At 38.8% G+C, this 10,690-nt stretch overlaps 1 protein-coding gene across 1 annotated transcript; it reads right to left on the reverse strand.

Moving 5' to 3' along the window:
• Positions 1–7,666: 7,666 nt before the first annotated feature.
• Positions 7,667–10,478, reverse strand: LOC104867288 (regenerating islet-derived protein 3-beta). Its single transcript, XM_010631616.1, has 6 exons — positions 10,469–10,478; positions 10,107–10,214; positions 9,489–9,607; positions 9,151–9,288; positions 8,438–8,564; positions 7,667–7,828 (listed from the first exon to the last, which is right to left on the reverse strand). Exons 2-6 carry the CDS (start codon positions 10,180–10,182, stop codon positions 7,761–7,763), a joined length of 528 nt encoding a protein of 175 aa, XP_010629918.1. The 5' UTR covers positions 10,183–10,214; positions 10,469–10,478; the 3' UTR covers positions 7,667–7,760.
• Between the last annotated feature and the right edge of the window lie 212 nt (positions 10,479–10,690).

Raw genomic sequence — 10,690 nt, forward strand, 5'->3', positions numbered from 1 at the left:
AGCATATCTACTTTCACTGTGGATGGGAATACTCTCTTGATGGTTCAAGACTATGCACAAGCATGCCCTTGCTTTGGAGGGAGAGGTCATCTCTTTTGCAAAGGTTGTTCTACCCACCATTCTATTTTTTTTCATTGAGTTTATTAGTAATTTTTAAGTATACGGTACAGTTACATTCATCATTGGGATCTTGCTCTTTAACATGAAAAGTCTTGGTTCTCATTTTTTCCCCTTATTCCTGCCCTTCCTTCACCCTCTCTCCCTTCCTTATTTACAAAGACTTTGTTTTTATTTTTTGCCTTTTCTCATATTTTTTTCCCTTATTTCCTTTCTCCTAGCCTTCCCACCTACCCAACATTCTTGAAAAACACTCTAGAACACATGCTTCATGAAGAAAGTGTAGAAATATAAGATACACATGGGGAATTTCACATCTCTTCTGAGCATTTTTCTCCTTCAATAAAACAAAAAATAACTCACTTTAGGTTATGATTGATAGATTGTGCTCCTGTGCTTGAGTGTGTGTGTGTGTGTGTGTGTGTGTGTGTGTGTGTGTGTGTGTTGCTGAGGATTAGACCCAGGGCCTCTTGCATGCTAACACTCTACGACTGAGCCCATGATTTTTACTCACAGAAAAAGATAAACTGTATGAGTCTAAACATCTTTGGGAAAACCTGTGGAGTGTTAGCAACAGAAAATTACTGAACATATGAAAATCTTCCAAATGATGGAATTGAATGAAGAACAAATGCATATAAAGCCTTAAATAAACAAGAATGTTTTAGAATCCCAATGATTAATTCTGGGTAGCACCTATGATATTCTAGGCATATCCTGTAGACAGAACTTCAGTTAACATATTTCTGCTAGAATACCTCTTAGTTTTTAATGTGTGTATGCATTTTAGTGCAACAAAGTTTACATAAGTAAAAACATATATACAATCTCAATATAAATCCCTTAATAAAATTGTAAGTGGGCTAACTCTTAAATTATATTTTAAGCACAATATATTAAAAATAAGAATTGGCTGGATGAAAGTATAAAAATGAATCAGACTAAAAAATTCACAAGCTCTGAAAAAACACTAAATGTCAGCCAAGAGATCATGAGTTGTGAGCATTTCTAGTGCAAAGAGAGACCTTGTACCACCACGGCAAATGATAGAAAGTAATTTTTTGAAGAAATATATTGTGTACCAGTCAGAAAGTTAAGTTCTGAAGAATTTTTCACCTGAAATTTTATACATCTACTTATAGAGGTGTTTAACAATTTAGATCATTGGTTGAAGGCTTAGGGTGACAATTATTGTATTACACGCTTTAAATACAAATGATAGGATGTAAGTTTACATATAGGATATATGCACTGAAGTCAAATTTTCAATCTGTCCTCACATTCTTAAGGTGAGTAAGGGAAATTGGATCCATTTCTTCCTACTGTTTTTGTCTTCCATGATTTTCTCTCCAAAGACCTTCATTTTTCACAGGCTGGTACCTTATATCCCTTTCTGGGCCACTTCATCCTTCCTTTCACATTCTCTACTAGACCTCTTCTTGCTCCTTTTTCATCTGAAGCATGTGGGAGCTAGGCACCTGGTAGTACTAAGAAGGCCATAAAATTCCACCTTCACCTGAAGAAAAACTTACTCTGATTGCCCTTGCTGGAAAAGAGTCTTGCCATGCTATGAGTCTGTGAGCCCACTCTCCTACATCTCTTCTCAGCACCCTGAGCTGCTTTGCTCACTTTCTAGGTTTTGGTTTCTGCTCTATTTCTCTTTCATATGCTTTCATGGCAGATCTTCTGCAATACCTGGAGAAAACCATTCAGGATGGACGTTCAGCGAAGGGATGCGAAAGGAATGTCCTCTAGTGACCCCAACTCTTTTCCCTCCAACATCTCACTTTTCTGATTTAACAAATATGAAAATTTCCTAGTGACATTTGTAATGATTGGACCATATTCACTTTAATTGTGGCACCAAAAATTTTAAATGTATCTGTTGAATGTCTATATTATCTTTTATTTTCATTTTAGAAAAATTTAAAATAAATATTCTTAAGTAAATGGTTGTGACCATTTGAATAGTCCTTTTTCATATTGAGTCAAAAAGATTTCTTCCTAGGAATATAGCTGGCAGCAAAAAAGGGCTCTAGATTGTCAAGGAATCACTTAATAGCTAATTGATTTATAGACTCAGAACACCAAGACAGCTTATTGGAATTCTAGGTAGATTTAATACTATGTTGTTGAACCTATTGCTGAAAAAGCAGCAATGTCCAGTGTAAATCTGATCTCTATATGTGTTTTCATGATATTTCATTAGCCAGGCTATCACAATTCTTTTGACGTCCTCATAATTCTCTATTCTTTTAGTAATTAAAAGACAGAGAAATATTTTGATTTTAGTTCATCAGGTAATTCTTCTCCTATCCATATGATTGAAAAATCATGTCATCTAAACTTTAGGTATCATTGAAGTTGGTTATGTTCAGAAGGACTCTGGGAATAACCATGGCTTACTTACTGAATCATTTGAGGAAAAGCTACATAGGAGAATTGAAAATACCAACTGAAAAAGAGAATTGAAAAAGAATAAGCAAAGAAATAAGGAAAACTGGAAGAGTTATTTTAGAGATGGCAAGCATCAGTACAATAAGATGGTTGGTTCTACTGTGGAAATCAATATGGAGATATTTCAAAGAACTAGGATTAGAGGTTCCATCTGACCCAGCTATCCCTCTGCTTGGCATCTTTCAAAAAGAATTAAAAGAATCATACCATAGTGATATATGTGCACCCATATACGTGCAGCACAGTTCTTAACAGCTAAAACTTGGAAACAACCCAAATGCCCATCACCTGGAGACTGGGTAAAGAAGATGTGCTTTTTCTATAAAATGGAATACTACTCAGTCATAAAGATTGAGAAAGTAGAAACATCTACAGCTAAATGGATGCACATTGAACCCATACTCTTAAGTGAAATAAATAGGACACATGAGTAAATACCAGATAGTTTCTCTGGTGTGAAAAACTAAAAGTGTAAGTAAGGTTCAAATGGTATAATTGGGAGCGTGAAATAGGAAGAAAATGGTAAAGGGGATGTGGGAAGGAAAGGAGAAAAGAAATAAGGGAAAAGAAAAAATGTGAAAAAAGGAAAAAATGAACACAAAGTCTTTGCAAATGGGAAGGGTGAAGGGGATGAGGAGTGGGCAGGGATATGGGGGAAAAACAAAAACAGGATATATCTTGTAAAGGTACAAGATTCAATGACAAATGTAACTGTATTGTTTAATTTAAATGTTAAAATAAGCTTAATGGAAAAAAAAAAGATGGTTGGCTTCTGATCTGGGGACTGCTAAATTTGAGAAACCTTTCCTCTCTGGACAGACCTGCCCTTTGACTTTTTATGATAGTAATAGGGTGTTTGAGGATTACCAGATGACAAAAAAGGCTTAGATAATTTCATGTTCCATTTAGTCATCTTTGATTATGATATCAAGTCTTACATTCTTCAAACTCTCCGCTTGAATGCATGTGTAGTGATATTTCCTATATTCTTAGCATCACTGCTCCATTTTCAACTTTCCGTAAGAGAACACTGCTGCACATTTGACAAAACTCGGACCCTCCATCTTTCCGAGGGTCAGCTTCTCTGCTGTTTCACTGATGCTATTCATACACTTAGATACTGGGATAGTTTATAACTCAAATGATTTAACTGACACCACATTATCTTCTTCACTGTAATAATGATTATAAGATATAAAGTAATTCAGTCTTCAACCAAGGCCCATCACATGCCATTGGCGGTATGCACTGATTTTTCTGAAGTTGTCTAAAAAGCGAAACCCAGTGTTTTTCTTCCATAAGTTTCAAAAGAGTATCTTCTCTCTTCTAGTACTGATTCCTCATCAGTAGCTCCAGTTGCTCCTAGGAACTACCTAGAGCTGTGAAAAAGAAAGTCATCAGAGGTGGGGAGCATCCAGAGGAAAGAGCACTCATAAGAGAACCCAGGTAAACTGCATGTGAGGCCTGACTGGACGGAGTTCAAAGGTAGTTTTACTGTTAGATTTCAGTAATTTGATCTAATACATGCTGTTATAAGAGATTCTTTATAGTGCCTCTCTCACATAGGATTATTTCACTTTATACTATGGAATGCAGGCTCATTTCTATTGTCCCAAATGACAGGATCATTTTTCCTCTTAAGGCTGAAATGAATTCTATTTTGCATATACATACTACATAAAGAAAACTTACTCATTGGCAGACATTGAGGTTGACTCCATATCATGGCTATCTTATATAATGCTGTAATGATTATGGATGTTGAAGAAATGCCTCTATTCTACATGCTGATTTCATTTCCTTTGGATGTTCACCCATTAGTAGAATTGCTGAATCATATGGTAGTTCGATCTCTAAGTTTTTGAGTTGTATCTGTAGCCTTTTGCATAAACATAAAACTACGTTTCCATCAACAGTAAGGGATTTTCTTTCTTTTTCTTTCTTTTTTTTTTTTTTTTGTATTCTTGCCAAGATTTAGCTTCCATCTTTTAGATAATCGTCATTCCCATGATGTCAAAGTCACATTATGGTTTTAATATTAATTTTCCTAAGAATTAGAGATATTAAGCACTTCTTTTGAAACACCTCTGGGAGAATTCAAAAACATGCTTAAATTTAAAGATGTATTTGTATTTGGAAATGGATATGCAGGTCCTTTGCAGATATTTTAACTGGGATTTTTCTTTTCATTGAGTTATCTGAACTCCCTTATCTGAAGAAAGATTTCTAAGTATTTTTCTCATTTTGTATATTGGCCTTTTGTTGTGTTAATTATTAATTTTTCTTTGCAAACATGTTTTCTCTATGCTACAGGAGGTTTATCTTTAAAAAATCACTTCTCAGACTAATGGCATGAAGTTTTCACTTGTGTTTTCTTCGAGTAGTTTTAAAATTTTAAGTTCTACATTTATATTAGCCACTTTCCTCATACTTCAATAAAATACTGCATGCAAACACACAAATTAAAAGAGGAGGCATTCATTTGGCTCAGTTTCCAGTGTCCAGTCCATGTTTTGCAGACTTCTGTTAAAAAAAAAAAATGGCATGGTAGAATGGCATGGCAGAGGAAAGCTGTTCAAACAATGGCAACTAGGAAGTTGGGAGCAAAGGGAGCATCAAGGGACAAAAATAGAGCCCTTTAGGTAATGCCCTCAGTGACATGCCCTTTCTGAATAGGGCCTACCTCTGAACTTGAGACTTTGAGGAATATTTAAGATCTAAACCACAATATTGTGGCCCTGGCCCTGAAGTCTCATGTCTATTTCATAATACAAAATGTATTTAGTGAATCTATAATTTTTCCAACTTCCTAACAGCTTCAGCAATGCTAAAAAGTCTAAGCCCCGAGTTCAATCCTGGTTCCTCCTCCCAAAAAAAGTCCAAGTCCGTAGTTTCCTCTAAGATTCAAGGCAAACTCTTAGCTGTTCACCCCTGTTGAATTAAAAAATAAAGTTAAATACTCCCAATATACAGTGGCACAGAATAAATCTTCTCACCCAAAAAGTGAGGAAAAGGTGCCTAGAAAGGAATCAGACCAGAATAGTTCCACATCCAGCACACGGGGCCATTTGTGAAGAGATGGGAGCTCTAAGGGTATTCAGCAGCCTTAACCTCACAGCCTCACCAGTCGAAACCTCAATGGACTGTTTCCGTGTTTGTTGTTGCCGGCTCCGCTGACTTCTTGCTGTTTTTCTCAGCACACATTTTACATTTCTGTCATCTCCAGCTTCCTGGGGTCTCGCTGTAACTTCTGCTTCACTCCCACTCCTTCATGCCTTGCCTTCTCAGGGACTGCAGGCAGAAAGTGCAACACTGCAATAGATTTTTGCCTGGTCCCCAGAACCCATGAAATCTGGATAAGAACCGGTGTGAATCCATAGCTTTTGCTTTCTACATGCCTGAAAAACCTGCACCATGGGGGATACCAAGAGCTGTCTGCAGCTTGACCAGTGTCTGTACCACCTGCCCACTGTGGCTGCCACAGCCTCTGACTACCTGAATCGATGGGCCCAAGGCTACATCTGTTTAGTGTCTCTGAATAAGAAAGGCACCTAGAATTTTTTTTTTTCTCAAAGGAAATTCTTTCAAATAAGTTTACTCTTTTACACACTTGAACCTGTCTTCAGTGGGAGTCTGATCATTTCTTGAGATGAACTCAAGGCATCTTCTCAATGGTCCTGATGCAAAGTACTTGATTTCTTCTTAATGTTAATCTTTTCAGTAACCACGCTCTCCTTGGATCCAACTTTGCAGGTGCCTCTCTTAAGGTAAAACCGTAAACTTTTCACATCTTTTGCCTCCTGATGTTCACTATAAATCTGAGTAATAGCCAGCAATACCCATGCCACACCCTGAATTTTTGGCTGTTTTTGAATTTCCTCCACCAGATCAATTAGTCTATTGCCCATGATCTTAGTCTCACATATAGTGTTATGCATGAGGAAAATATACACAAACTTTTTGACTGAGTATAGTACAGGTGGCCTTAAGGAAACCCTTCTTCCCAAATAAAATCTCCTGAGCCTGATTTTTGCTCTCTGAATTCCTATTGGTAATCTGGTCTTTTCAACTCTAATCAGAATCATCTATTAGGCTCTGCTCATAGCATTTTAGGACTTCTCTAGCCTGCATCTCCAATACTTTCTAAGCACTTCCTGAAAACCACTTCTAAAGCCTTTGGAACTACATAATTAGGTACAGTCAGAGCAAGGACTCCACTACAGGTACTAACATTGATCTCTGCTGCCAGGATAAAATACCCAGAACCCACACTTAAAGACAGAGAGATTTATTTTGTCTCTCCTAGAAGCAAAGACAGTAGTCAGGTATAAGAATGCTTCTTTCTGCTTCCTGACAGGGAACATGGGAACCTGCTTAGCATCCTGTTTAACAGGGATGGTTCTGCTGTTGGGGCCCACAATAGAGCAAGGCTCTTGTCAATCATCTTTGTCCAAGCACAAGGTATTTCCCTCAATTCTGTGCTGCCTAGGTATAGGGAAAAGGTAACAGGCACAATGTGAAACTCTTTACCTTTGTACAGTTGTGATTTCTTGCTGTATAAAAGTGCTGAAATCTTCTACTCGGACACCTTAGCTCTTGTAAGTCTATTTTTGTGAACAGATAGTTGTTCAAATTGATGTTTCTGTAAGGAATCACATGCTGAAGTGTCCTACTCTGCCATGCTGCTAATGTAACTCCCCAAAAAGTAGTGTGCTAAACAAAATCAGAGCCTCTTATCACACCATCAGTGACACGAACTGGAGCAATGTATTGGCAGTGAGTGTTTCGGTGAACAATATGTTCATTTTTCTGAAACATAACCTTACAGAAGTATGGCCAAAGCCTTCATCCAATACACTGATGGGAGAGCATCATTCTGCATTTTCTCATAGGTCTGTGGAGACAGGAAGAGGGAAGTTTCCTTCCTACACAATTTTTAATAAATAGACGCTTATGTAAAAGTAGAGCATAAGTATACAAGAAATACAACATCAGTAGAAATTGAAAATTTATTAATGCTCTCTGAAATCTCAGGTTTTATAGCACAGAAAAAAGTGCCTAGGCAGAGAGGAGAGCAGAAGATTCGCAGGGAGATTTCAGGTTTTGGAGTATGAGGAGAATGTTCCCTTTTAGGTAAATCTTCATACTTGGACTCTTGTTCATACAAGTTGAGGCCGCTATCGATCTTAGTTCTTGAACTTGCAAACATAAGGTAACTGCACACCGCAATTATAATCTCTCCATTTCAGAAATCCTAAAGACAGAGGAGGTAAAGTTAATTGAACTGGTAGATTTTGTGAACAAGACAAAAATGTTAAGCAAAATAATCAGATACAAAAGCTTAAATGTTGAATGTTTCCTCTTATATGAGAACCTCAAAATATAAATAAAGAACAAAATAAGAGAGAGATATTGGAAATAGGAAGATAGATTTTTGTAGAAAGGAAGGGGACCAAAAGATGCAGGGAGTGAGGAGAGAGAAAGGGTATTACAAAAGAATTAAGATGTGGTTATGTACATGTACCAACTCTCCTTGAGGAATGTAATCATTACTGTGAACATGTAATAATAAAAAATTTAATTTTTCAAAAAGACCAGTTAGGCCATGCTTAGTGGTGCATGTTTATATTTCTAGCTATTTGGGAAGCTGAGGCAAGGGGGGGAGACAAGGTTTATCACTTGTAACCTTCACTAGTGTCCTGTTCCAGGGGTTCGAGTTTAAAACAGAGTAGTAATGAGACAAGATGTTAGGAGACAAACAAACAGTGTGTTTCCTAGACCAGTAAGTTTCCCTAAAGTGCAGACCCTAAAATGGGAAGTATGGATGGCAAAGGCTGGGCAGAGGTTGCTCCTGTGTTTTTACCTGAGTTTAGTGTCACACTTCCACAGTAACCACGGTCTGAGGCAATGGAAGGGTTCCTCTCCCAGTTGAAGTAATCCAGCAGATCAGTGCTGCTCCACTCCCATCCTCCTCCATTGGGTTCTAGGCCCTATAGGGTAGAGGATGCAGTCCGATGAAGGGAGTGGCTATTACAGTTTTGCTGGCCCGATTCCTTAGATGGATCACTCTATTCAACTTCAGGGAATTTTATCTGCTTCTCCTCAGACTTCTAAGACCCCCCATGGTATACTCTCCCTAAATTATCCTCTCCTATTAGCAAATGTGAGGCATTTGTCATAAAGTAATATGTTTCTTGCAGAGTATATGTGATGCTGTATTAGTAGTTAGCCTTTGACCTCAAAGCAATAACTATTCTATGAAGAGCAAATATAGATCATATCTTCACTTAGGATTTCCTTGAAATGGTGTGGGCAGGCTCCTTAAAGTTCAGAGAAACGCTTTCAAAGGGGCTATGTGAAAATTATACAACATTTAAAACACAGATTAATTTGAAGCTTAGGAATCTTCACGAAACTCTGTTCTTCTACTGACCTCAAGGACATTCCTTTGTCCCAAATATCACCCAGAATCTGAGGTCACTACTTCTGTCTGTCTTCCTAGGCAGGTCCAGGAGAGGGAGATTGGGAAACAATAACCAGTTGAGAGACAGGAAAGAGGAAACTATGGACTCGCACCAGTGTGGGGTCATGGAGCCCAATCCAAACATAATAGGAGCTGATCGCATTGCTCTTGATCAGGGAAGACACGAAGGACCCTTCAGCTCCACTGAGGATAGACACAAGGTGTCCTGAAGGCCGCTTCTGACAGGCCAGCTGCACAGAGAAATGAGAAAATGAGAGAGAGCAAGCATCTTATGGGGAACAGCAGGACAGAGTTATACAAAAGAGCGACTGTCTGGAGGACAAGCATGTTCATTCTCATTCCCAAGAAAGCCTGAGAGTGGAGAATATCTCACCCCAAGACCCGCACGTCTTTTCCCCTTTTGCCTGAAACCTTGTCAGTAAACACTCACGTCTGCATCAAACCAAGATTTTGGTGTCTTAAATAGTGCATAGCAGTAGGACCCATAGGCTTTAGCACCGCTGGGACAACTGATGCGTGAAGAGAGAATTCCCTCCTGGGAGTCTTCACCTGGGGTAGAAAAAGAAATAGAGAGGAGTGACTGAATGTTTATGGGACCTATCCTTAGGTTTTAAATCTCTAATCCTGACTTCCTACACCCTTTGAGAAACATTTGAACTTGAACTAGGCCTACTATTTGAGTGAGCCTCTCTTTTCATTTGATTATTTCCCTTAATTCATGTTCCACATTTCCTCTGACTCTGGGTGACAGCTGCTACCTTGGGTTCTTCAATCTTTACTCTTCACTAAAATTCACTACTGACTTTCCACACTTGCCCACCTTAACCCATTAACATAAATTGTGAGTTCCAGGCCAAGTGGAAATCCATCTGTTTCTATTGTTAATGGACCACTGTGGTACCATCACCACTGTTAACCAGAAGAAAGGCAAGATAATGGAGGAATGTCAGGTAGTTTTCTTGTGGGGTACATCTCACCATTACCACAGGAGACACGTATGAGCCTTCTGTCCCTTTTTGGTTCTGACCTTGCACCTGAGAAATCTTACCATGCACTTGAGATACAAGCATCAGGCAGGATAGCAGCATCCAGGACATGCTGTTGAGGGCCATGGACAGTAGCATCACGTCAGTGCAAGAGGACGCAATCAGACTATCTGAAAGAGATGTGGTCAGGGAGAGGATGTGCAGAGATACCACTGCCTCTTTGCATCTCCTGTGTCTACGGCTATAGGGGTGCATTGAGACTGATCGAACCCATCCCCTTCTATAATTTGAAATGAATTGGAGAATCTCTATTCCCTACTTTCCTAGAGGGCTCCCAAGGTAGCCTTTGCTAAGTCTCAGCTCCTGTGTTCTCTGAGGCAGGAGCATTTCCTCACCTTCTCCATTTCTTTGAGCTCCCGCTTACCTCTTTTGCCTCTTGCAAGAATCTGATGATCATTAGGTGAGCAAAGCCTAGCTTTTATAAGGAGTTCCGAGGGAGGGGCATGAAATTACTAACTGTAATTCATAAGCAAGACAGGGGTCAGGAGTAAGGTTTGGCATGGATTCCAAGAGGTTCCCGTCAGCAGAAGGAGAGCTTTCCTGGCAAAGACTGGGAATCACCACAGCTATTTCTTTCCTGTTAGCA

The sequence above is a fragment of the Fukomys damarensis genome, unplaced genomic scaffold, assembly GCF_012274545.1.
Source record: "Fukomys damarensis isolate Sample0158 unplaced genomic scaffold, DMR_v1.0_HiC HiC_scaffold_2, whole genome shotgun sequence".
NCBI classification, from domain to species: Eukaryota; Metazoa; Chordata; class Mammalia; order Rodentia; family Bathyergidae; genus Fukomys; species Fukomys damarensis.

What these genes read in the sequence shown, in the direction of transcription:
- LOC104867288 (XM_010631616.1), bottom strand. Translation starts at nt 10,182, where the DNA reads ATGCTACTGTCCATGGCCCTCAACAGCATGTCCTGGATGCTGCTATCC. An exon ending in GCTTGTATCTCAAGTGCATG is followed by an intron (nt 9,608 to 10,106) that starts GTAAGATTTCTC and finishes TTTCTACCCCAG; the next exon opens with GTGAAGACTCCCAGGAGGGA. An exon ending in GGCTCCATGACCCCACACTG is followed by an intron (nt 8,565 to 9,150) that starts GTGCGAGTCCAT and finishes TCTACCCTATAG; the next exon opens with GGCCTAGAACCCAATGGAGG.